The 26,405-nt window shown below is 52.6% G+C and overlaps 1 protein-coding gene and 1 pseudogene across 3 annotated transcripts in view; one reads left to right on the forward strand and one right to left on the reverse strand.

The window, feature by feature from the left end:
• Window positions 1-26,405, forward strand: part of AKT2 (AKT serine/threonine kinase 2) — a 51,928-nt gene that overhangs the window by 4,726 nt on the left and 20,797 nt on the right. Inside the window, exons 1-5 of one of the 3 annotated variants that reach the window (XM_089902828.1) lie at window positions 2,891-2,915; window positions 3,117-3,200; window positions 14,681-14,810; window positions 23,799-23,927; window positions 25,404-25,519. In XM_089902828.1, the coding sequence (XP_089758954.1) occupies window positions 14,765-14,810; window positions 23,799-23,927; window positions 25,404-25,519 (291 nt within the window). In that variant the 5' untranslated portion in view covers window positions 2,891-2,915; window positions 3,117-3,200; window positions 14,681-14,764. Of the gene's footprint in view, window positions 1-2,890; window positions 2,916-3,116; window positions 3,201-3,973; window positions 3,993-14,680; window positions 14,811-23,798; window positions 23,928-25,403; window positions 25,520-26,405 lie in introns of those variants that run through there. The other 2 variants (XM_089902829.1, XM_089902827.1) reach the window with 2 other exon arrangements.
• LOC149744600 (uncharacterized) lies at window positions 4,777-6,701 on the reverse strand (annotated as a pseudogene).

Genomic DNA, 26,405 nt, shown 5'->3' on the forward strand with positions numbered 1-26,405 from the left:
ATCCCGAAGGCATTGCAGAGCTGAGGAAAGGTTTTCATTCATCCGCCACCATTTATTGAACACCTGTTCTGTGTCTGGCATTGCTTCAGGTGCTGGGGATACAGCGGGGCACTCAACAAAGGCCCTACCCCCGTGGAGCTGAGGGAGGCAAACCCTAAACCTGCTGAATAAACAAGGGGCAGGTTAAAGGGAGGTGCTTGGCAATTAAAATCAGGTGCGATGGGCTGTCAGCAAGGCCTCTGAGCTGATCTCAGATTGACAAGGTGACCTGAGGAGAAGGAACAGCCTTGGGGTGTGGGGGGAACCACAGTGCAAAAATTGCAGGGAGGACTGAGCTCAGTGAGGTGCAGGGACAGGCTGCGCAGAGGCCCGTGTGGCCCTGCAGGGTGAGGTGAGGTGCAGCTGAGGGCAGGCAGGGTCACTCAGAGCCTTGTAGACCATCTTGAAGAGCAGTTGGTCAGATTTAGGGTTTTAGAAGATGCCTTTTACCATATGAGGGGTTCTCAGGCTTCTGCCTGGCGTGGGGGTAGATTTTAGAGCCGGTCAGGGAGTTTCACATGCCTCCCACTTCCCCCTTGAGTAGAATCTCTGCCGTAGAAAGAGCGAAGGCCTTGTTGGTTGCCTCCCTCCTCTGTGGTTTTCACACCGTGTTTCCCAGGGCCCATGGCTTTTCCCTTTAGGGACAGATGGCGGAGGCTCAGGGGGCTGATTTTCTGCCCACCCTTCCCCAACCAAACAGCTAATATCAGATAACAGCACGGAACAACAGTAATACCTGCTAAAAACTGTACCTGCTGATTCTGCCTTCCACTCAGCTTATGGCCTGAGGGCCTGCAACGTTCCTGGCGCTGCTCTAGAACTTGGAAGACTGGGCCTTATGGGCCTGCCTTCTCCTGGAGGCAAGTACCCAGCAAACAAACGAATAATAGGACATCAGGTTGTGATGAACGTTTCAAAGGCAAAATGAATGAGGGTCAGGGGAAAGAGAGAGTGGGGACGTTATGTTTTAGCTGGAATGATCAGGGAGGGCCTCCCTGGGGAGGTGGCCTGTTGGTAGGACTGGTGTGCAGTGAAGAGCCATGGGAGACTTGAGTGAAAACCCCTCAGACCGAGGAGGAATCAGCTGTGGTTCCCACCTCCCAGGGGTAAGAAATGAGGCCTGGAGAGCCTCGGTAATCTGTGCAGGGTCCCCCAACGCTGACAGGCTTTGTATTTGGGCAGAGTGGCTCCAGAGTCCCCCCAGCCCAGGAAGGTGCTTGGTAACCATGGACTTCTAATCCCACACCTGAACCTGGAACTTAAGGCTTAGCGCAGTAAGCAGGAGCCTGGCTGTTGATTTTCCCAGGCTCAGTCTGGAGTGTCTTCCTGGAAGGAGCAGAGCCCCTCAGAGGATGCATCCTTGGGCCTCCAGAAATCCCTTGGGATGGGGGGGATGGAAAGGAGTATTTTTCTCAGTTGATCTCCAAGCCTCTGGGGGACCCAGGGACACCCCTCCCTGGGCCCCTCTTCAACTTCCCAAGAGCTCTCAGTGGAAGGCTCTCAAGCACCAGGCCTCTGGGCTGCACGGTGGGGTGGTTCCGTGGCAGGCTCTTCTGGACAGCCAGCCAAGCAGCAGGAGGCCCAGCTTGGGGAGACAGCCCTGGGAGCAGACCAGGAGGGAAGGAGGGAGGGAGGAAGGGAGGGAGCAGGGGTGGGAGGGGTGGTGGAGTGGGAGCTCAGCCTGGCCCCTCGGGGGCAGGACCTGCTGCCAACTCGGCACCCACGTCAGGTCCCGGCTGTCCTGGGTGCGGGAACAGGGGGCAGCAAGCCAGGGCTGGCCGAGGAGAGACTACATGTCGGAGGTTCCTGCAGGAAGTTCCTCAGGCCCAGCTGTCCTGCCCAGGAAGCTCTTCCGCAGATGTTGTTTCCAAGGGTGAGGCCAGAAATCCAAGGCTGCCTTGGCTTGCCACCTTGTGGGCCCTTTCCAAACGGGCTGGGGTGGCTGCCGCTCCTTTGCCCCCTCCCCAGGCCTTTGCAGCCTGGTTTCAAGGTGTTCATCATCTGTGTAGTGGTCCGGGCTGGGAGCAGCCCACCTGAGTGTGAACCCTGCTCCTGGCTCCTGTCTTGGTTGCCATGCAACGGTGGGGGCCTGATTTCATCCCTTGGAGATGCATTTTGCTCAGCTGACGGCACATCCCTGCCGAGAGGGGCTGTAGGGAGGATTCAGGGAGCTAACGTGTCAGAAAGTACGTGGCACGGGGCCTCCAAAGAAGGTGCTCAGTGGATCTGAGCTGCTGTTGCTGCAGGTTGTCAGGCTGGGCACCTGAGAGCAGAGAAGGGGCTCTGGATGTGGCCAGCTCAGGCTTATTGGTTGGCAGGGAAGCAGTGGCAGGCCGCTTAGCTGAGGTTCCCACTGGAGAGGGCACCGGACGGGAATATTCATCACGCCCGTCGCTGAGCAGGGGCTTGGCCAGACGCTGTGAGCACTCCATGCATGCTCTTTCAGACACATGGCAGACCGTGAGGTAGGCAGCAGTCACCCCATTTTGTGGAGAGGAAATTGAGGTGCAGAGCACTACACAGAATGCCCGTGTTTTGCTGAGAGCTGGCACGGTGGGCTCTCTGTGCCAGGCACTGCTCCAGGGCTGTACATGCCTGCTTCCCACCACGACCTGGGAGCTCGGTGCAGCTCTTCTCCCCAGATGAAGGCCCGGGAGTTCATTGGATTTACCCAAAGTTAAAGTTTTAATAGGTGACAGACATGAAATTTGAACCCAGCTCTATCTGGGGTCAAGTCTGCCTTTTTAAGACTGGCTCTTCTGCCTCTGACCAATGCCATGGCTACTGTTTCTGGGATTGTTATTTCTGTTCTTTTTTGCTTTCTCTTCTTCTAGACAGAGCTGGCACAAGGAAAGCCTCAGTTGTCCTGGAAATGAGTGAGTTAGATCCACTTGATGGCTGTTTGGGAGAGGGGTTGCGGCTGCCTCTCATGCCCGTGGGGCCCTGACCTTGGCCAGCTCCATCCTTCCCCAGAGGCCAGGGGGAAGGGATGAGGGTGGAAGGCACTGATTCCTGAATGGCCTCTGGAGCCAGCTTTGGCTGTTTCTGGTCATTTGTATATTCCATTCTCTCACCAGATAATTTACTGAGTACCTACTTTGTGCCATGTGTAGTTCTGGACACCAGGGAGCAACACCTAGTCTAGAGGAAGCCGCAGAGAGGTAATGTTTGCCTTACTGGTGCTCTGAGGAAGGGAACAGAGATCTAAGCTGGCCATGGGGGGGGCGGGCGGGGGGCGTTGGGGAAGTCTCCTGAGGTGAGGCATTCAGGAATGGGCCAGGAAGGGTAGAGTCTGGGTAAAGGCCCTGAGGTGGGAGGTACCTTGATGTGGTGGTGATACTGAGAGTAGGCCACTGTGGTGGAGCTGGGGGAGAGGGAGGGAGTGGAGGGTGGCGGAACCCAGGTTGTTCGGGCAGGTCTGGGGTCCCCTAGGGCCGTGCTTCTCAAACTGGTGTCCAGAGACCTAGGTGGGGGGTGGCTGGTGAGGGTGTTGAGCATGTGTTTTGGGGTGGTGTCTGCGAGTTACCTGCTTTCTTTCTAGCTGTGTGTTTTCATTTATATGATATTTTTTAAAAAGTTAATATGGGCATGTCATGAATCATCTGGCTGATTCCTTTTAACCAGCTACTGACAGTATTAACATAGATGCCACTTCCATAGCTCTGGCTAACTGAGGCTCAGGCTGGCCCTTGACTTTGGAGTTCACCTTTGTGTAATTGCTTCCTGTCTTCCAAAGCTCCGGCCTCACCCCCAACTGTGCTGGAAGCACGTTTCATTGGGTCCCCACGACGACCCTGGGTTGTCAAAAAAGTCATCTTTTGAAATAACATAATAAATGCTTGGTCTGGTTGGTATTAAGATCAGATTTTATAGACCGAGGATGCTGACGTTCAGAGAAGCGTCCCTTGCAGCCTGGAAGTGGAAGTCGGGATTTGAGTCCAGCAGGACTCCAGGTATGGGTTTGGGCCTCGGAGCCCTGTTCCAGCTCCCTGGGGTGAGCAGGTCAGGGTCGTGGCTCGGGAGTGATGGTGTAGCGTGGGAGCGTCTCCTGCAGGGGACGATCCAGCCCTGGGCCTGTGAGCATCCATAGTACTTGGCTTGCCCTCACCCCCGCCCCTGCCTTCGGCTCCTGGTGCCTCATTAAGAGAGGTTCTATAGAGCTATACCTCCAATATGCTAGCCACTAAACATGTGTGGCTATTTAAATTTTAAGTAATTAAAATTAAAGTGAAAATTTAGTTCTTTAGTTGGACTAGCCCCAGTAGCCACATTTCCATCATTACAGAAAATTCTGTTGTCTAGATCAGCCATGTCCTGCACTCACCCGCTGTTATGGTCTTGGACACACAATTTATTCTCTCTAGGTCTCTGTTTCCTCTTCCAAAGAATGGGGATAGTAATAATATCTACCTCACAAGGTGGCTGTGAGGATTATTAATATGAATCCAGGCCTGGCACGTTGTGAGCGCTCAGTAAATATTAGCCCTGGTGAGGATCCTGCCTGTTTGTTCCAAGGTGCCCTAGGGATGACGTGGGGACTCACGCCACCAGGCCCTGCCTCAGGGCTCGGCTGGGGAGGCAGGCAGAGGATGGCGGTGCAGAGCCGCTCCTGTGAGGGAAGAACCCCTCAGCCAGACGGGAGGGGCCGTGTGAGTGAGTGAGTGAGTATGTGTGTGTGTGTGTGTGTGTGTGTGTGTGTGTGTGTGTGTGTGTGTGTGTGGCAGGGTGGCCCTGTTCTTCTGCAGGGCATCGAGGATGGTAAGAGAGGGCTGGCTGGGGTGTGGGAGGGGCTCGGTTTCTTGAGAGTGAGGGTAGAGGGAGGTGGAAGAGGCTCAGGCTGGGACGCCGTGATTCAGTCTCCTCAGCTGTGTCCTAGCTGTCCAGCCTTCCTGTCCTCAGTTTTCCCCATCTGTGAAGTATGGGTCCTTGTGGTCCCCAAGTGAGCCAGGTGGTGGGAGTGTCAGGCCAGTGCATAGGGCTTCTTCTGGGCACAATTCCTGGAGGAGAAGGCTGGGATACAGCTCCTGCCTCACTGGGGCCAGGGGATTCCATACATTGCACCCTCTTCAAGCTGACACTTGCCATCTCTCTCCAAGAAATAGCCACAGCCCTTTGTTGGTTGTTTTTTGTTTTTGTTTTTGTTTTTTGTTTTGGCTGCACCGCGAGGCTTGCAGGATCTTAGTTCCCCGACCAGGGACCCGGGCCCTGGCAGTGAGAGTGCCGAGTTCTAACCACTGGACCTCCAGGGAATCCTAGCCACAGCCCTTATAGTGGCCTCCCAGGCCCTGCCCAGCCAGGTCCCTGGCTTCCTCTGTAGCCACACATGCCTCGCTCCCCTCCGCCACCTCCTGTGTCTCACGCAGGCCACACCTTGGCGCTGTTCTTTCTTGGCCTGGACCATTCTCCCCCAGGTCTCCAAGTGGCTGCCTCATCTCTTTCAGGTTTGTGCTCAGATTTCACTGTCTCAGTGAGCCCTGCTCTGACCACCGTTTATAAAATTGGAAACCCTTGCCCGCTTCCCACACACCTAGTCCTCTATATACTTCTTTTCTCCATAACATTTGTCATTCTGGTGTACTGTGTAACTTATCTGTTTATTTAAATTATTTGTTTTAATGCCTGTCCAACCGCCCCCCACCCCATAAATTCTTCCAGGACAGGGAGTTCTGTTTTGGTCACTGCTGACTCTCTGGTGACCAGAGCAGTGCTGACACAGCATGGGTGCCATATTTGTGGAATGAGTGAATGCAGGTTTTTTTGTTTCCCCTCCACTTGGCAGAACTCTGAGCTCAGAAGCTGTGGTTCTGTTTGCCACCCCCACCCTGAATTGATGAAAGCTCTGGGCCTGGCCCTGGCTGGGTGGGGCTGGGGACACAGTGCAGACCAGGACAGGCCCTGTCTCTGCCTTGTGGAACTCTGAGTCTGGTGTGGGAGGTGCCATTACCCGGATAATTAATTTTACGAGTGACTGAGCACGGTAGAGGTGGTAAGTGCTGTGAGGGGACAGGAAAGCTGAGCTCTGAAGGTCTGCGAGTCGTGAGGCAGGGGGCAGTCAGGGCAGGTTTCCCTGAGGAAACAGGGATTTGGCAGGTGAAGATGGGTGGGCGACTAGCATGTGCAAAGGCCCTGGGGTGAGGGAGAGAGAGTGAGCAAAGAGTTAAGGGGACAGTGGAGGGGCAGGGAGAGCATGCTTACCAATGAGGCTGGAGAACAGGCAGGGGCCACCTCAAGTGGGCCTTTGTGGCCTCCATAAGGGCCTGTGATGTGATCCCAGAGCAGAGCTGTTTTTGGAGGGTCCCTCTAACTGCGACATGGTGCTCTCGAGTGTTACGGGTCTGTGGCCAGGCAGACTCAAACATTTGACATGATTTCTGTGGGTGCTGAAAGGCGGGCAGAGCAGGGCAGTGTGGGGCTGGTGGCAGGGAGGAGAAGGAAGTCTGTTCTGGTGCTTATTCTTGTCCCAGTATTGTTTGCAGCCCACCCACGTCTTCAGCCTGCCTCCAGTCTTACCTGCTCCAAGTAGACAGATGGGGCAGTTGTGGGGAGCATGTAGTGCTCAGGAGAAGAAAAAGTGTCTTCAATACTGCCTTCTTACCAAAGAGGCAGTATAGGTAAAAATTCACATTACAGAAGCGTGTCATGTAGGAAGTGATGGTCCCCATGTCTCCACCTGCTGGGGAAATGCTAACACCTGATAGGTGTTGAGCAGTCATCGTATTGGGCTCTGTTTGAAGGCCTTTATGTGGATAAATTCATTTAATCCTCACAGCAGCCTTGGACCTTTGCTCCATTGTTATCTCTAACCTTCGGATGAGGAAACCGTGGTGGAGAAAGGGGAAGTGATTTGCCCAACGTCACACAGCAAGTGGCGGAGCTGAGGTTGAAATGCATTTGGTTCCCGAGGTCACCTTCACTCCTGCTCCCGTTATTCTGCCTCTGTTGGCTCTTTGGCGCAGTTCCTTCTCTGCACGTGACGTTTAACACATACCTCGTGCCCTCCCGTGGAAGACGCCGTTCCCTGGGAGATCCGCTGTTGGTCACATGACCACTTTGCTGAAAAGGATGCTGCAGATGAGACGCACGTCAATCTCAGTGTTGTCAGCCTGTGAAAAAATAAGCGCATCAGAATTGAGGTGATGTGGCGCATACACGTTTGTGCTTCAGAAAGGGATCAGGTCCATGTTGTCCTGTGCCGTGAGCACACTGAACGCCGACAGGCAGTGTCAGCATGTCATGTTGAGGTTGGTTCTTGTGCATGGCACGCCTGCATCATGTTCTCTCTGGTGGGTGGACCTTCACCGAGGGTTGGGTGCTTTGCTGGGCTCTTCCCACACATGAGCCTGTGATGGAGGCACTGCTGTCATCCCCATTGCATTGCAGAGAAAACTGAGACTTGGGGAGGCTATAAAGTTGACGGGCAGGGGCGTGAATCCAGGTGTGCCTTAACTCCACAGGCCACTTGGGCCCGTGTGGTCGCAGCCCAGCTCCATACTTCTTGATCAGGTGATGGGGCAAGTTATTTCACCCCTGTGACTTAGTATCTTCATAAAAATGGAGATGATAATAAGAGTGCCTTGGGAATTCCCTGGCAGTCCAGTGGTTAGGACTCTGCTTTCACTGCCTGAGGCCTTGGTTCAATCCCTGGTTGGGGAACCAAGATCCTGCAATCTGTGTGGCGCAGCCAAAAAAATGAAAAAGAAAAAGAAAAAGTTTAAATATAATTATAGAAGGAGATGGAAAAAAAAAACAAAAACCCTCAGCTAAAGAGTGCCTGCCGCATAGGGTTTCTGCGAGAGTTGAATTCTCATGTACAAAGCACTTAGGTGTGCCTGGCGTGTGCCAGGTGCTGCGTAGGCATTGGCTCTTTCATACCGGCATCATATTAACCGTTGTGACGATACCAGACCCGTGTTGTGGGCATTTAGGTTGCTTCCTGGGTTTCACTATTCCAGCAACAGTATTCTCAGAACAGCAGTTCTCACCAAGGGGATGGCTTTGCCCCCAAGGGACATTTGGTCATGGCCGAAGACGTTTTTGATGGTCAGAACTCCGAGGGAGGTTGAGCTGTTGGTTTTAGCGAGTAGAGACCAGGAATGCTGCTAAAACCTCTTACAGTTGGCAGAGCAGCCCCATGACCAGAATCATCTAAACGTCACTAGTACCGAGGTTGAGTAACCCTGCCTGAGAACCTGTGTGCACCTGCATAAGTGTTTTCTGCAAGAGAAATTGCTCCAAGGACATGTGCATTTTCCACTTTATCAGTTTTGCTGAAGTGCCCGCACAAAACACGGGTCCAGTTCACAGAGCTGCGGGTGGTGAATGAGGGAGTTATTTCGCTTGCCCTGTGCGCCTTTCCTCCCACATTCCCACCGGCAGACACTGCCTGTCGAACCACAGGTTCGTATTGTCTTTGAATTTCTCTCCTGAGCAAGTCCTCCTGGGACTTGTAGGTGCGGCGCAGATTACAGAGCAGGCGACAGAGGCTCCTGGGGGGTCAGGGTGGCAGGACGGAGCCCCACCCCATTGTCTGCAGCTGCAGGAGATGCAGAGCCTCTGCCTCCCCCTCTGCCTCCTTATCCCATCTGTGCTGTCTGGCATGGAAAGCAGGTCAGGGAGAGGGGGCGAGAGAAAAAGGACTTGATAAGGGGCAAGGAAAGGAATTTAACTTACTTTGAACGTGTTCTGGGCACAGAGCTTCACTCTTACCCATGTTCATTCCACAGATAGTCATTAGGTGCCCACTGTGGACCTAGCACTGTGCAAGGTTCTGAGGATGTGAACGTGAGGATCGGGTTCTGCAGTGCCCAAGCAGGCCAGAGCCCCTGCCCTTACCGTGCTGACATCACAGTGGAGAGAGGTCGACAGTAAGCTTGTAAACAAGTAAATATGTACAGTCGAGGCGGTGATGATGAGCGCTTTACCTTCATGAAAGATCACGGGAGGTCCTCTTGACCACGGAGGGTATGGAGGCTTCACGAAGAAAGAGACATGTGAGCTGAGGCTGAAGAAAGTGGGGCAGGGCCCCACGGATACTTGGAGAAGACACTTCTGACTGAGGGGGCAGCATGTGCAAGGGCCCCAAGGTAGGGGGGTCCAGGTGTGTTGGAGGCACCGGTGCCATGGAGGGTTCAGAGAGGTGAAGCGGGGGATGATGCAGAATAGGGTCCTGGGCTCCTGAAAGGACTTTGGCTTCTTTTACTCTGGGTGAAATGGGGGCTTGGGAGGGGTTGAGCAGAGGAGAGGGTTTCCTCTGACTCAGGTGGTCACAGGGTCCCAGATTGTAGGAGGGGCGAGGACAGGAGCACTAGAGCCGCCCACCTAGGCCACACGGTCCCTCTAGTAGCAGGAGCCACTGTGACCTTAATTTTACAGATGAGAAAAGAGGTTTGGAAGGACCCTTTCCAGGACCCAGTCCCTTCCCAAGGCTGCCAGATAGGACGAGGCAGTCATCTGAGGGCCTGTCTCCCCGTGGCCCTGTGTCATCCTGTAAATCACCTCTAATGGACGTGACTCCAGCAAGGTGAGATGAAGCTTCTGAGAGAGCTACAGTTTGGAAACCATTGAGAAATAAGACCTCCGAGGCAGACAGAAATAAAAAGTCCTAAAATTAGGGACTTCCCTGTCGGTCTAGTGGTGAAGACTCTGTGCTTCCAATGCAGGGGGGACAGGTTCAATCCATGGTGGGGGAACTAAGATCCAAAATAAAAGTCCTAAAATTAAAAAAAAGAAATTTACTAGAGTGTTTAAGACATACGCTAGAATGAGTCAGTGACATCCATGTACTTAGCAGACATTTAAAACGTCAGACCTTGCCCTTGCCCCTTAGGGACCCATCTCCAGTTACCTCTCCTTTCCCTGCTCAGAGCTGACCACTGTGGATGGTGATTTTCATTCCCTTTCAGCTTTCTTCTGTGTTAAACATACTCACCAACACTGCAGCCTTGCCCCTCCGGGGTGCACGTCCCTCCTCCGGCCAGATCATTGTACAGATGGGAGCACTAAGGCCCATGAGGGTGTCGCTTGCAGCTGTACAGCCAAGAAGCAGCAAAGCCTGGGGCTGAAATCCAGAGCCTGCGAACCCCAGATTCCTCTTCCTTATTCATTGGTGACTGGCCCTGAGGTGAAAAATCCAGGCAAGCCAGCCTTGGGGTTGGGGGGAGCCCCAGAAGCCAGGAGGCCCGATTTTAGCTCCCCTATATCTTCTGGGCTCCCAAACCCAGGTTGTTTTTTATTGTGACTTCATCATAAAATACAGAAAAATATGTTCAACGTATTTTATACAGTACAGTATAACAAATAACTGTAAAGCTGTGATTCTCTGTAATCACAATAGAACATTGTCAGCTCCCAGAAACCTCCCTCCTCTGTTACTCCCAAATGTAACAACTCTCCTGACTTTTGGTTATTTGCTTCCTTGATCTTCTGCACAGTTTTACAAGTGAGAAACAAATGGTGTCATGTTGCCTGTTCTGAACTTGCTGTCCATGGACTCATACTTGATATGTCATTTGGCGTCTGGCTTCTTTCACTCCGTGTAAAGTTGTTACGCTTCATCCCTGTTGTAGGTATCAGTAGTTCGGTCCCTGTGTGGTGTTGTGCTCTATGAATTTACCTTAGTTTGTTTATCCATTCTCCTGTGGGTGGATACCTGGTCTGTTTCTAGTTTTGAGGTTACTGTGAATGTTGCTGCTGTGAACATTCTAGTACATGTCATTTGGTAAACAAAGGCACTCATTTCTGTTAGAGGGCTGTGGAATTGCTGGTTCATGGGGTAGTTTTTAATTGAGTTTTAATTGTTATTGCCAAACAGTTTTCCATAGTGGTTGAACCATTTTATACTCCCAGCAGTACCGATTCCTTTACATTTTTGACAACGCTTGGAGTTGTCAGTTTTTAAAATTTTAGCCATCCTGGTGGGTGGTTTCAATTTGCATTTCCCCATAACTAATGAAATGGTGCGCGTTCCTTCATTGTGTGAGTGTCCTCTCCTTTGAGGTGCCCTTGCTCTTTTCACCTTGCCTCCCAGGTGGCTCACCTCTAACTGACAGCTGTAGCTCCTGCGCAGACCCTCAGCGATTGAAGCCCAGACACCCTACGGAGCAGTGGGTGGGGTGGGGCCATGCAGACACTCCCCTGCTGTGCTGATGCCTGGCTTCCAGAGGCAGGTCTGGGTGTCCTCCATCGGGAGCTCCCCAGGGAGCAGGCCATCTTCTTGGCTGTGGTGATGGTGTTTCATCACTGCAGGACTGCGTCACAGATACCTCAGCTGACGTGCCACCCTCAGTGGGAGGATGGGCAGCATCCAGGCAGGATGCAGGGGATCTTTCAGTTCCTCCCCCACCCTCGCCCGAGCTGCTGCTTGCTGGCTTTTTAGCCGCTGCAGTGAGAATGTAAAAAGTGGCTCTGGTGTGCCGAGCAGCAGCCAGGGCCTCCACCACTCCTCAGCTGGGAGACCCAAAGTAAACAGTTCCCCTCTCTCAGCCTCTGCCCTGCCCTGGGCATGGTCATGGCCCTCTGGTGGGGTGGTTGGGAGTGATCAGGAGAGGCTCTGGAGGAGCGCCCTCACGCTCAAGGCCACCCAGCTGGCATTGGCTCCTGGACTCTGCAACCCTGACCACTCTCGGCCACACCCGGCTGCCTTCACCTCTCTCTGATCAGCCACGTGTTTGGGTGTTCACTGGGGGCCAGGCAGTGGGCCGAGCCTCTGCACACAGTGGGTGCTTTAATGCTGCTGACAGCCCTGGTGCTGCTGAACCACGGAGGCTCCGAGAGGTGAAGTTGCTGGGTTGGGGAGGGTGGGGAGGGGAGGGGAGGGGAGGGGAGAGCTGAGATTGGACACGAGGCCCCTGTCCTTTACACATCCACCCTTCCTTTGGACTCTGGGTTCTCCATCCCAGCCCTGTTTGGGAACCCAGCCCTATTCTGAGCTGAGCTCGTACCAGGGGAAGGTGCAGTGTTGGCCCCCGTGTTGGAGAGGAATTCCCTAACTCCCCACCACGCCTGCCTCCAGGCCCCAAGTGTGCTCCCTGCCCCGGCTCCTTACCCTGTGCCAGCCACATTCCCCAAGCTCCTTCCCAAGCTTCCTCAGGGGCTTTGCACTTGCTCTTCCCCGGCCTGAAATTTGCTCCCTACACGTTGGCTCACCTGTCCCTCATACAGCGTGGCTAACACAGCACCCATTCCCTGCCCTCCTTTCCCCTGTTCATTTTTCTTTGCTGCCACCTGACGTTGTGACCTGTGTACTGTCTGCCTCCCCCACTGGAATGTGAGCTTCCTGAAGGCAGGGGCTGTGTCTTAGTGACTCTCTGTCTCTGGAACCCAGGACAGAGTCTGGAGCTTAGGACATGCTCAGAAAAAGATTGGTGGCGTGAATAGATTCTGGAATTGTTTCTGAGGCTGTGTCCGGTCCTGGGCTGGGGATCTTTTGGGGAGACTTGGGTTCATTCATTGTGCATTCAACAGAGAGCCAGACACCGGGCTGGTGCGCTGAATTAGTGTTTAGAGGTGTGGGGAGAGTTGACCAGGAGGTGCATGCAGAGGACCCAGTCCAGCCTCTGAGGTCAGGAAGGCTTCCTGGAGGAGGCGTTGGTTCAGCTGAGACCTTAAGGAAGAGGGGGAACTCACAGAAGGTGTTGGGATGGAGGCCAGAGGGAGGACCTGAGTGCCAGAAGCCTGGCAGAGAGTGAGGGTCGGCGAGGAGGGTCGTGGCTGGTGTGGTAATCATTGTCACGGTCTTTAGCCTTTCTTGAGAGCTTTCTAGGTGCCTTTCTGCTTATGCCGGGCCTTCTTGTGGTGGAAAGGACCTTGTTCTGTGTTCTGAGCACACTGGGGAGCCATGGAAGGGTTTTGAACAGAGAGGGACAGGGTCAGATTTAGGATGGAGTACAGGGGTTGAGAGCACAGGCTGGGAACCCAGGGAGAAAGCCAGGGTGGGAGGGGAGGTGGGGAGGGGAGGCGGGGCAGGAGAGGATCAGGAAGCCGGTGGACAGGGCAGAGAGGACAACGGGCGGAGCAGGGGTGGGAAGCAGCAGAGGCCAGGGCCTGAGGGGCCTGGAATCCCAAGCTGAGGAGCCTGGCTCTTTCCCGAGGCCCCGGGGAAGCCACGGGTCAGATTTGAGGGTCCCTCTAGGTGCTGAGGGAGACAGATGGGAGGATGGGAGGCTGGGGAAGAGGTGGGGTGAGTCCTCGTGGGAGAGGACAGCGTTGGACCTGAGCCGCGTTGTAGGGAGGCTGGGGTGGAAACCCTGGTCCCATTGAGACTGAAGCACAGATTGGTGGATGTTTGGGAGCGAAGATCTGGCGGTCCTGGGTGTGTTCAGTCTGTGGGTGTGAGCCCCGGAGGTGCCAGCCATACCTGCTGGGGGACGGAGCCCCTGCTGGACCCTGTCTTTGCAGCTCAGAGTCCAGAACGTGATTTCTCCCCCGCTGTTTACTTCCCTGTCACTGTCCATCTTGTCTTCCTCCGGCTTCCTCCCACTTACCTCCCTTCCCTCAGCCTGGGGCCCGGGCAGCCTGCCACCGTCACATGCCAGGCAGCAGTGTGTCCAACCCACCAGCTCCCCTGGGGCACGAGAGAAAGCTGATGCCCACGGTGTCCCCAGAGCCAGCTGCCACTTCTCTGGGGGCCACCGTAGCTCCTGACCTGCTGTCCGCAAATAACCCCAGGCCAGGAAAGGCGAAAGGCGCCTTGAGCTCCATGGCCCCTGTCCAGGCCTGTGGCTCCAGGTAGGGGCCCAGCTGGTGGCTGCCTTCCCCCATTTCTCCCCTCTGCCCCGGGAACCTGAGACGAAGCAGCGGCCTCGGCGTCCGTCAGTCTGTTGGCTGCTGGTCCCTGAGGACGGAAGCAGAGGTCTCTGGGAGGGGACCAGGGCCTCGGTCAAGCCCCCAGGACTGGCTCCTGGGCCCCAGATAAGTGTACAAGCAGTAGGTTCCTTTCTTGTTGAAGATCCGGAGCACTGAGCCCTTCCTTTCCTCTGTCATCTGGTGGGGACAAGGGGACAAGGAGGGAACTGAGGCTGTGGGAGTGATATGAGGTGGCCTGGTGCCGGGGTGGGGTGGGGTACTCGGTTTGCTAAAGGTGGCAGGTTGGTGGCTCCTTGGTTTGGAAAGGAGAGAGTGAGTGAGTGAGAGCTAGCGAGAGAGGGAGTGTGTGCGTGTGCGTGTGTGTTTGGGGCTGGCAGGCAAGCACTGGTGGCTTTGAGCACTCCCTCAGGTGCCCAGGGCTGTCTGATTCAGCCCAGGTGACCTCAGCACTGGGGCATGGGAGTGACGCAGGGGGCGGAGCTGCAGCTCCTCGCCTGCCTCCCGCCCCACCCCGCCCCGCCAGGAGTGACGGTGGGTGGAGGGGCTGCCTCTGCTCAGCACGAGTGTCCTGAGTGTCCGGGCACAGGCCAGGGAGCTGTGCTCCTTCCAGAGTGGGCTCTGAGGGCAAGCTCGTGTCCTTTCCCCCAAAGACTGGGCTCCCTGGGGACATGGCCACCTCTTCCCTCTCAGCCTGGGCCCCAGGGCAGGTCTCGCCCCACCCGCCCTGGCTCCACCCTGTCAGAGCAGCCCGAGGGGCCTCAGAGGAGGGCTGTCCCGAGGGAAGGCGCTGAGGCCCAATCCCCCTCCCACTCTGACAGGCTCCTCTCTTGTCTTGCAGATTGTGCTCTGTCCACCGCACCTCCTGCATGTCCTGCTGCCCTGAGCTGTCCCGAGCTAGGTGACAGCCTGTCACGCTGCCACCATGAACGAGGTGTCTGTCGTCAAAGAAGGCTGGCTCCACAAGCGCGGTAAGGGGCTGCTTTTGCCCACGGGATTGCGTGTCTCCCCTTTCCGCCCTGGCTCTCCTGGCAGCTGTGCCCTGAGAGGCAGAGGTACAGGGTCTTTACCACCTGAGGAGCCAGCATTCCAAGCCCTGTCTGCCTACCTCCCTGCCCCTGGCCAGTAGCTCCTTACCAGCCCATTTCATGGGATCTTTGAAAGTAGTCTGGACAGAGGGACTGTGGCTGTGCCTGGACCTGAGCCTCCAGGCCTAGCTGGACCTCCTGCATGAGCCTCCAGGCCACGCCTCAAGTTCTGCCTCTGCATTAGTGATCCTGTTTGTAGCCCCATTTTATAAATGAAGAAACTGAGGCTCAGAGAGGGTCAGTCACTTAACTGAAGTAACACAGTGAGATGATATTCAGCATTTATTCATTCAGCAAATACTCACGAAGTGTGTGGTATGCCGGGCTGGCCACCCCAGGCTCCGAGGACACTGTGGTGCCCTCGTGGAGTTTGCAATCCATTGGGGCGGGGGGGACAAACAATAAACAGATAAACAGACATAATGTCAGGTGGTAAGTGCTGTTGTGAAAAATAGGAGCTGTGAGGGAGAACGGGCTGGAGAAAGATGGGGTTCAGTGGAAGCGGCTCTGAGGAGGGGACAGTGAACAGAGGCCTGGAGGAGGTGAGGGAGCGAGCCACACGGATAGACAGGCAAGGGTGTTGCAGGGAATGAGACAGCAAGGACAAAGGTGGGACTGTGTCTGGACCGGAGAGGTGACCAGTGTGGCTGGCGCAGAGCGAGCGAGGGCGAGCTGGAGGAGGTGGGCAGAGCGGTGATGCAGCATCAGACCGTCGGCCCTCGACTCCATGGAAAGGGCTTTAACTCTCCAGGCGTTCAGAAGCCCAGGATGTTGTGAGCCGGCGCATGACCCGGTCTGCTTGTGCTGGTGGGCAGCTGAGAAATGCAGTCATTTACAGGGAAGAGACTAAGAGACTAGACCCTTAGGCCCCAGGCCCCTGCCCCAGAACCAGCACACTTAACGCCCACGCTGCTGTGTGCAGGGGCAGCTAGGAAGAGGCACATGCTGAGAGTCAGCTTGTCCAGGCGCCCAGGAGCGAAGGAGGCAGACTGTCCTGGCTTCCGCAGACCTTCCCCTGTGGAGGGGGACGCCAGGCCTGGGGGTAGCCGCTCTGTGCGCTTTCATTCACTCAGCAGACATCTGTTGAGCAGCTCCTGTGTTCCAGGCACTGTTCTAGGTGCTGGAGACACAGCAGTGAACCAGATGAGCCAAAAGTCCCCATCCTTTTGTCGATGTCTTACATTGGGGGGGAGAGCCCATGGCACCTGAGTAGACAGGTGTGAGCAGGAGGAGGGGTGTGAGGGGGGCTGTCCCAAATGGGGTGGTCAGTGAGGACCTCACTGAGAAAGGGGGTTTGAATAAAGATCTGAAGGGACGCGGGGGAGTGAGCCCCACAGTTAACTGGGGCAAGGGTGAAGGGGGCAGCCCATGAGTCCACAGAGGGGAGTGGGCCAGGCATGTTTAAAGGGGGCGAGGAGGCTGGTGGGGCTGGCCCTGTAGAAACTGGGAGAGGTGCCCGCCCATCCTGCCCTGTCCCAGCCCGCAGACAGGGAGCAGTGATGAGGGACGGAGGTGGCTCCCCAGGCCAGGCCTCCCCCATCACACTGAGCGGGGGAGAATCCTTTCCTGCTGCCCTTTCCAGGCAGGGTGGTACTCAGGACACCTTGGCCTACCCACCCAGATTGGGCCCTGAGTTTGGGGCTGTTGATGGAGCTTTCTGAACCTCGGCAGGTGTCAACCCTGGCTCTGCCACTTCCTCTCAGTGTGACTGGGTAAGCTATGTCATCTCTCTGAACCTTGGTTTCACATCTGTGAAATGGGTCAACAACCCAGGCCTCTGAGATTGCCAGCTTCATGAGGGCAGGGATTTTATCTGGCTTGTTCACTGAGATGTCCCCAGTGCCCTAGAAAAGTGCTTGGCATGCAGTAGGCACTTGGTAACTGTTGAATGAACGTTTGGGATTGTGTGTGTGGATAGTGCGAGTGTGTTAGGGTGTGCCAGGGTCTCAGGCTCCTGAGTTTCCGTGGCCCGTGGCTCGCCAGGCTGGGTTGGCAGAGCCCTGAAGGTGGCCCGAGAACTGTGGCCGGGGCAGGGCTTTGTCTCTGGCATTAATGCTGATGGCATTAAGTGGATCTCAGCCCCTCCTAGACCTTCAGTGTCTCCACTTACCTGCATGGACCCAGACAAGCTGCTGAGATGACCACCTGCCTTGGGTTTGTACCATAGCTACACACATGCGTGCGTGTCACTCCTGGGTCTCTCCAGTGCCTGTCATTCTGAGCAGCAGCTGGCAGAGGTGGGTAAGGCAAAGTGGGCCCTGCAGCTGTTTGGACACCCCCGCTACCCCACCCCACCCCACCCCACCCCACCCCTGGTGGTTGAAATAACAGCAGCTCCGGCTTACTGTGTGCTCACTCTGCCGGACCTGGGGCTCTGCTCTAGGCAGACCCAGTTTTGTTGCATTTCCATTACTGCCCCGTCAGGTGGGCACCGTCTCGCAGACTAGGAAGCTGAAGCTCGGCAGGAAGACTGACTTGCCTGAGGTCTCAGCAAGGAGGTGGTGGTGCTGAGGTTCAGGCTCCAACTCCTGAGACAGCTCCTGGCTCACATGCTGCCTCTTGCTCAGCAAGGTCCACTCAAGCAATGGGTCCCTTATGCCATGTGCGGGTGTCCTTTCTGACACAGCCTCAGCATGCTCTCTCCCAGGCCCCACCAGGCCAGGCCCCGTCTGCCAGTTTAGAGGCAGACAGCGTAGTGGTCAAGAACGTGGACTCTGGACAGAGCAAACCTGGATTCCAATCCCAGCTCTCCCAGTCAACAGCTGTGAGCCTCAGGCAGGTGATGAAACCTCTTTGTGCCTCAGTTTCCTCACTTGTAAAGTGGGATTGTTGTGAGGATATTGTTCCTTCGAGGTTTCTTTTTTTTCTTAGCTTGTTATCGATATATAAAGCACCACAGATAAGTGCCTGGATTATAAGCTTACCCCCAAACCTGTGTCCGGGGCAGGAAATAGAGTCAGTCCGTCCCCAGAAGCCCCTGTGCCTCTCCCAAGCAGTAACCACTCTCCCAACCTCCAATAGAGTAGATGAATTTTTCTAGTTTTGTTTTTCTTTCTAAAATTGAGGTAAAATTTACATAACACGGAATTAACTGTTTTAAAGTGCACAATTCAGTGGCCTTTAGTACATTCACAGTGTTGTGTAACCACTACCCCTGTCTAGTTCCCAAACGTTTTCATCTGCCTCAAAGAAAGCCCTGTACTTGTTAAGTAGTCAGTTCTCATCCCCCCTCCTCCCAGCCCCTGGCAGCCACCAATTTGTTTTCCGTTTTTATGGATTTACTTATTTTGGACATTTCATATAAATGAATCATACAATATGTGGCCACAAAAGTCTGGTTTCTTTCACTTAGCATAACTTTTTTTAAAAATAAATTATTTTTGGCCGTATTGGGTCTTCGCTGCTGCTCACTGGCTTTCTCGATTTGCGGCGAGCGGGGGCTACTCTTCGTTGTGGTGCACGGGCTTCTCACTGCGATGGCTTCTCTTGTTGTGGAGCACGGGCTCTAGGCGCGCGGGCTTCAGTAGTTGCGGCACGTGAGCTCAGTAGTTGTGGCTCACGGGCTCTAGAGCGCAGGCTCAGTAGTTGTGGCGCACAGGCTTAGTTGCTCCGTGGCATGTGGGATCTTCCCGGACCAGGGCTCGAACCCGTGTCCCCTGCATTGGCAGGCAGATTCTCAACCACTGCGCCACCAGGGAAGCCCCTGGCATAATGTTTTTGAGGTTCATCCATTCTGTAGCACGTATCAGTACTTCATTCCTTTTTTTTTTTTCTTTTTAAATTTATTTATTTATTTTTGGCTGTGTTGGGTCTTTGTTGCTGCTCACGGGCTTTCTCTAGTTGCGGTGAGCGGGGGCTACTCTTTGTTGCAGTGCGCGGGATTCTCATTGCGGTGGCTTCTCTTGTTGGGGAGCACGGGCTCTAGGCACGCGGGCTTCAGTAGTTGTGGCATGAGGTCTCGGTAGTTGTGGCTCGCAGGCTCTAGAGCGCAGGCTCAGTAGTCGTGGCACATGGGCTTAGTTGCTCCATGGCATGTGGGATCTTCCTGGACCAGGGCTCGAACCCGTGTCCCCTGCATTGGCAGGCGGATTCTTAACCACTGCGCCACCAGGGAAGCCCCTTCTTTCCCTTCTATAGCCAAACAATATTCCATTGTATGAATATACCACATTTTCTTTATCCGTATGTCTATTGATGGACATCTAAGGTATTTCTGCCTTTTGGCTATTGTGAATAGTGCTGCTGTGAACATTTGTACACAAGGATTTGAGTACTTGTTTTCAATTTTGGGGGGGTATACACCTAGGAGTGGAATTGCTGGGACATATATATCTATTAGATTATATTATTTATAATCTATTGTATATAGTTAGATAATGTGGGTAAGAAATGTATAAAACCTGGGTCATACATTCTGTATGTGTAACGTACAGTATATTCTGTATTTAACTTTTTGAGGAAGTGCCAAGCTTCCACAGGGTTGCACCACTTTACATTCCCACCAGCAGTGCACAGGGTTTCCATTTCTCCACATCCTCACCCACACCTGTTCTTTTTCTTTTAGTTTTTTTGTTTTTGTTTTTGTTTAAATAAAAGCCATCCTGGTGGGTATTAAGTGGTATCTCGTTTTGATTTGCATTTCCCTAATGACTGATGATGTTGAGCATCTTTTTATGTGCTTGTTGGCCATTTGTATATCTTTGGTGAGATGTCTGTTTAAGTCCTTCACCCTTTTTTTTCTTTTAAGATTTGGGTAAATTATTTTTATGCCTATTCATATCTTGTTGTATTGATTATGTTATGTATGTATTTTAAGATTTTAACTCTTCAAAAGTGTCAATACTGATTTTTGGCATATAGTTCATAGTTTTATACAATCAAGTCTGTCAAGTTTTTTTGCTCTTTAATTTTTTTTTTAACATCTTTATTGGAGTATAACCGTTTTACAATGTTGTGTTAGTTTCTGCTGTAAAACAAAGTGAATCAGCTATATGTATACATATATCCCCTCCCTCTTGCACCTGCCTCCCACCCTCCCTATCCCACCCCTCTAGGTGAACACAAAGCACTGAGCTGATCTTCCTGTGCTATGCAGCTGCTTCCTACTAGCTATCTATTATATATTTCATAGTGTATATATGTCAATGCTACTCTCTCACTTCATCCCAGCTTACCCTTCCCCCCCCTTCACCCATTTTTTAATCAGACTGTGTTTTTGTTTCTTAGTTGTAAGAGTTCTTTATATATTCTGGATACTAGACTCTTATCAGGTATATGATTTGCAAATACTTTCACCCATTCTGTTTGGTTATCTTTTTATTTTCTTGATAACATCCTTTGCACAAAAGTTTTTTATTTCAGTGAGTCCACTTGATCTATTTTTAACTTTGTTGTCATATCTAAGAATCTGTTGCCAAGTCCAGTGTCAGGAAGATTTACCCCAGTGTATTTTTCTAAGAGTTTTATAGTTTTAGCTCTTATATTTAGGTAGATCCACTTTGAGTTAATTTTTTTATATGGTATATGGTATAGGGTTCCAACTCTGTTCTTTTGCATGTGGGTATCCAGTTGTCCCAGCATCATTTGTTGAAGAGACTGGTCTTCCCCCCTGGAATGGTCTTGGTATTGTTGTTGAAAATCAGTTGCCCATAAGCATGTAGGTTTATTTTTTGACTCTCAGTTCTACTCCATTGGTCTATATGTTTATCTTTATACCACACTGATTTGATTATTGTAGCTTTGTAGTAAGTTTTGAAATCAGGAAGTATGAGTTCTTTTACTTTGTTCTTCTTTTTTTTGTGTGTGATACGCGGGCCTCTCACTGTTGTAGCCTCTCCTGTTGCGGAGCACAGGCTCCGGACGCACAGGCTCAGTGGCCATGGCTCACGGGCCCAGCCGCTCCGCGGCACGCAGGATCCTCCCGGACTGGCGAATGAACCCGCGTCCCCTGCATTGGCAGGCGGACTCCCAACCACTGTGCCACCAGGGAAGCCCTGTTCTTCTTTTTCAACATTGCTTTGGCTGTTTGGAACCCCTTGCCACATGAATTTGAATTCCATGTAAATTTGAGGGTTGACTCTTCCTCAACAGCAAAAAAGGCTATTGGAATTTTGACAGGGAATGTGTTGAATCTGTAGATGGCTTTGGATAGTATTGTAATCTTAATATCAGGTCTTCCAATCCATGAACACAGGATCTTTGAATTTATTTAGGTCTTTAATTTCTTTCAGCAGTGTTTGTAGTTTTTAGTGTATAAATCTTTGCCTCCTTGTGCTGTTATAAATGGAATTGATTTCTTAATTTCCTTTTTGGATTATTCATTGCTGGTGTATAGAAACAATTTGTTTCTGTGTGTTGCTTTGGCTGAATTTGTTAGCTCTAGTAATTGTTTTGTGGATTATTTGTGATTTTCTGTATATAAGATCATGTTATCTGCAAATGAGATACTTTTACTTATTCCTTTTCAAGTTGGATACTTTTTATCTTTTTCTTTTTCTCTGGTTAGAACTTCCATTACAGTGTTTCATAGCAGTGGTGAAAGTGGACATCTTTGTCTCGTTCCTGATCTTAGGGGAAAGTTTTCATCCTTTCATCATTGAGTATGTTGTTAACTTGTGGGTTTTTCACAGATGTCCTTTATCCTGTGGAAGAAATTCCCTTCTCTTCCTAGCTTACTGAGTATTTTTATCATGAAAGACCGTTGGATTTTGTCAGATGCCTTTTCTGTGTCAATCTGGATGACCTTGTGTTTTTTACCCTTCACGATATATACTGCATTGATTGATTTTCATGTATTTGAACCACCCTGGCAGTCCTGGGATAAAACCCACTTGGTCATGGTATATAGTCCTTTTATTGTGCTGTTGAATTTGGGGTTTTGCTAGTTTCTGAACCTTACATACATGGAATCATTTAGTATCTACAGTTGAAAGAATTTAACAAGTTAAAACCTACAAGATACTTAGGACAGTGCTTGGCAGGCACAAAGTACCGCTGTATAGTACTGTCTGATCATTATCATTAATTAATGGATATCCTCATAAGAGGAAACAAAGACATAGAGAAGTGAGGTGACTTATTGGAGCGCACCCTGCCATGCTGCCTCTCCATGTGCTATGTGAGTGAAGGGCCTGGCACACTCTTTGCTTGCCCAGTGGACTGATGATAAAGAGTATTTATTGATTTATTGGTGTGCTGGGCCCTAGCTAGGCTGGGTGCTTTATGTTTGCTTTATATTTGAAATCTCATTTTTTTTTTTAGCAACTTGAGATATAATTTACATATCATACAATTCAGCCATTTAAAGTGTACAGTTCAGTGGCTTTTAGGGTATTTAGAGCTGTGCATCCATCACCCACAATCGATTTCAGAACATTCTCACTACCCTAAAAAGGACTCCCCCTTGGCCATCACCCTCCAATCTCCCCCCAGACTCGCCCCCTCCTCAGCCATAGGCAACCACTAATCAACTTTTCATATCTGTAAGTTTCCCTATTCTGGACATTTTATGTAAATGAAATCATATAATTTGTGATCCTTCGTGACAGGCTTCTTTCACTTAGCATAAGGTATGATTCATCAACCTTGTAGCATGTATTAATACTTCATTTCCTTTTTTTTTTTTTTTTCTTTTGGCCGCATTGCACGACATGAGGGATCTTAGTTCCCCAATCAGGGATCGAACCCGTGCTCCCTGCACTGGAAGTACAGAGTCCTAACCACTGGACCACCAGGGAATTCCCAATATTTCATTTTCTTATGACTAATATTAATATTCCATCATACGGATATGTCATGTTTTGTTTATCCATTCATTAGTTGATGAACTTTTGAGTTTCCACTCTTTGTTTTTTAAGATTTATTATTTATTTATTTATTTATTATCTTTGGCTGCATCAGGTCTTAGCTGCAACTGCAGCACACCGGATCTTCGTTGAGGCATGTGGGATCTTTTGTTGCAGCACATGGGCTCTTGCGATGCGGTGCTGGGCTTCTCTCTAGTTGTGGCGTGCGGGTTTTCTCTTCTCTAGTTGTGGTGCATGGGCTCCAGGGCGCGTGGGCTCTGTAGTTTGCGACACGCAGGCTCTCTAGTTGAGACGCTCGAGCTCAGTAGTTGTGGCATGTGGGCTTAGTTGCCCCGCGGCCTGTGGGATCTTAGTTCCCCAACCAGGGATCGAGCCCGCGTTCCCTGCATTATAAGGTGGATTCTTTACCACTGGACCACCAGGCAAGTCCCTCCACCCTTTACTATAATGAATAATGTTGCTGTGGACATTTATGTTTTTTGTGTGGATATATGTTTCACCATCTTATTTTAGTCCTTAGCAGCCCTCTGAGGAGTGGGTCCTTATAGTGTGCACCTGTGTGTGTGTGTGTACAGGGTGCCTGGATATTCATGGTTAGAAAAAATGGAAGGGGTCAAGGAGCATTTGGAGGGCACAGCAACAGTTATACCCCGCCTGGCACAGTGTTTTGACATTTGATCCACCTGCACAGCTGTATTGGTGAATACCCGCTCATGGGATTTGGCCTTACAGGGCCACAGGGCATGTGTGTTTGGAAGCCTGGGCCTCCCCTGGGACTGGGCCACGTGCTGGCAAGGATGGCTCACTGCTGGACACACGCTGAGGCAGCTGGTGCCCTGAGGCGCTGCGGCAGGCGCCTTCCTGCCAGGCATGACCTCTGGATCACTGGGCCCAGCCCAGTGCCCAGCCTGCACTAGCAGGGGCCACCTCGAGGGTTTCTCCAGGAGAAGCACCCTCCTGCCCACCCTTTTGTCCATCCTCCTCCCAGTGTGGTGCCCCTTGTGAGGCACTGCCACCCTGGGCTGGCTGCCCTGACCTCTCTCCCTCCCGCCCTGCCTTCGTACAGGTGAATACATCAAGACCTGGCGGCCCCGGTACTTCCTGCTGAAGAGCGACGGCTCCTTCATTGGATATAAGGAGCGGCCCGAGGCCCCCGACCAGACCCTGCCCCCCTTAAACAACTTCTCTGTTGCAGGTGCGTCTCAGGGGCTCAGAGAACGGCTGGCAGGTGTTGGGGACACGTGGGGCTTGATCATTCTTGGGCTATGGGCCTGTCTGGGGCCTCTTTGCCCTCAGATCTATTTCGCACCCTTTCCCTGCTCCACCGCTGTGTTACTGGGCCTGGGGGGTGTATTGGTCAGCAGTGGAGAGCGGGAAGCAGAGAGAAGCTCGGGCATTTTCCGGCCTTCTGTCCCCTCTGTGGTACCCGAAGTGGTGCCTTCCTGCCAGACACTGACCAGTGAAAGCTTGGCCGGTGCAAAGCCCTTGCCTGGGCCTCACAGAACCTGCCCTCAGCCCGCTGCCACCTTCCTTCCCCGCTGACCTGATTGGTCACCACATCCTTGTCCCACTTCCTTAGAACATTTCAAAGATAGCTCCACCGCCACCTCGTAGCCCAGACCACTGTCCCCTCCCCACTAGCTCCCTGCTCTAGCCTCTTCCCCAGCCTCGCCTCTCGAGGCCACCCCACCTGGTCGCTCTGCAATCCAGCCCCCACGCCCCTCTCTGTCCTGCTTAAAGCCTTGTCCTGGTGGCTTTCCTGTGTGCTCGTGACCCCCACGTGGCTGTCCCCAGCCCTGGCTCCCCTCCTGAACTCTCCCCACCTGCGCCAAGGAGCTTCCTGCATGTTTCCCCCTGGGATGCCCACCGTGGGATACCCAACGTGTCCCAAACTGGCCTTTGGGTCTCCTCTCCCTCCCCAACCTTCTGCTCCCCATCTCCTTCTCTGGGAGGGCCCTGTTGCCCCCTCATCCTCAGGCCAGAGGCCAGGGTGTCATCCCAGATGCCTCTCTGTACCTCCTCTGTGGCCCATCTACCTGTCTTTCCCTCCCCTCCCCTGCCACACTCCGGTGTAGCCCCAGCCTCCTGGGCTCCCGGCCTCCATTCTCTCTCACCCTCTGCACGGCAGCCAGAGGGATCCGTCTAAATCTGTTCATGTCCCTTCCCTATTTAAAGCCTTCCATGGCTGCCTGCTGCCCTCAAGACAAAGTCCAGATTCCTCGCCATGCCCCCTGAGCCCCGCAGGCTGGCCTCTGCTCACCTCTCCAGCCTGTCTCTCACTTCTCCCCGCCTCACACGGAATTTGCTCTTCCCTAAGTAAGCTGGGCCCTCTCTCACCTCTAGGCTTCTGTATACGACGCACCCTTCTGCCTTCAGAGCTCAGTGCAGAGATGCCCCTTCCTCAGGGAAAGCCTCCTGAGCCCCTGGGCTGGGTTGGCTGCCTCTTAGGCTCCCCACCCTGGTCACCGCCCTGACCACTGAGCCATCACTGGAAGGGCTGTCTCCCTTCCACATACGCACACTGGACCTTGAGCCCTGTGGGGCAAGGCCAGGGCTGTCTCGGTCACTAAAGTGTCATGGGGCTGGCACACAGGAGGTGACTTGGGGAATGTGGGGTGCAGACTGGCAGGGCTGTCCCTTTACCCTCCCTGCTCACATCCCTCTTCTGCAGAATGCCAGCTGATGAAGACCGAGAGACCGCGGCCCAACACCTTCGTCATACGCTGCCTGCAGTGGACCACAGTCATCGAGAGGACCTTCCATGTAGACTCTCCGGATGAGAGGCAAGTCTGGGCCTCTGTGTGGCGGCCCTTTGAGAGCGGCCAGGCTCTGTGTGAGGAGAAGGGGTGCAGATGGATAGATTGCCCTGAGCCCCTCCTTAGGAGTTTCCCATCTCAGCCCTTTTGCCAGCTAGGACGTGCAGGGCTTCTCAGCCCACAGACTCCCGTCCACACCGCCCCGTGTCCTCAGACTGGGGGCTGCATTGGAATCGTGGGGGGGCTTGTTAACAGTGAGGCGCTCTGGGCCACTTCGGGGCCTCTGATTGTCTAGAGATCTGCAGAGGGTCAGGGAGCTGCATTTTTAATGAGCATCTCCATTAATTTCGAGGCAGGTGGTCTAGAAACTCAGTTCTTTAAAAGATCAATTTAATAATCAGAAGAGATACAGATTCACCTAGTTAAGAAATCAAACAGCAGAAGGAGGTGTCTAGCGAAAGCTTCGCTCTCACTGCAGCCCCGTAACACCCCACCATCCCTGACCCGCAAGTTAACCGCTGTTCTTATGTATCCTGCAAGAGCTTCCTCACCGTGAACGCAGACAAGCTCACTCAGATAGGACTCCGGTGCCCTGCTCCCCTTGTTTTTTCTTTTTACACAAAAGGTGGCATTGTACCCAAACGGTTCTGAACTTGCTTTTTATTTAATGTATGTTGGGGACTCTCTCCACTTCAGTATATATAGAGTTGCTGCTGCTGCATTTTTTTTTTAACAGCTGCACGTCTGTGTCCCCGAGTTTGTTTAGCAGCTCTTTATTCATGGTGACTGGGGTTGCTTCAGCCTTTTGGGCTCATTAGAATAATGAGATAATTATAATTAGATAAGCAATAATTAGATAAGCAGTACCTTGTGCTTATCTTGTTCGACATACTTATAGTTAAATCTGTAAGATGAAT

The sequence above is a fragment of the Delphinapterus leucas genome, chromosome 20 (genome assembly GCF_059928025.1).
Source record: "Delphinapterus leucas isolate spDelLeu-1000000601 "Yukka" chromosome 20, BTC_Dleu_Yukka2, whole genome shotgun sequence".
NCBI lineage: Eukaryota > Metazoa > Chordata > Mammalia > Artiodactyla > Monodontidae > Delphinapterus > Delphinapterus leucas.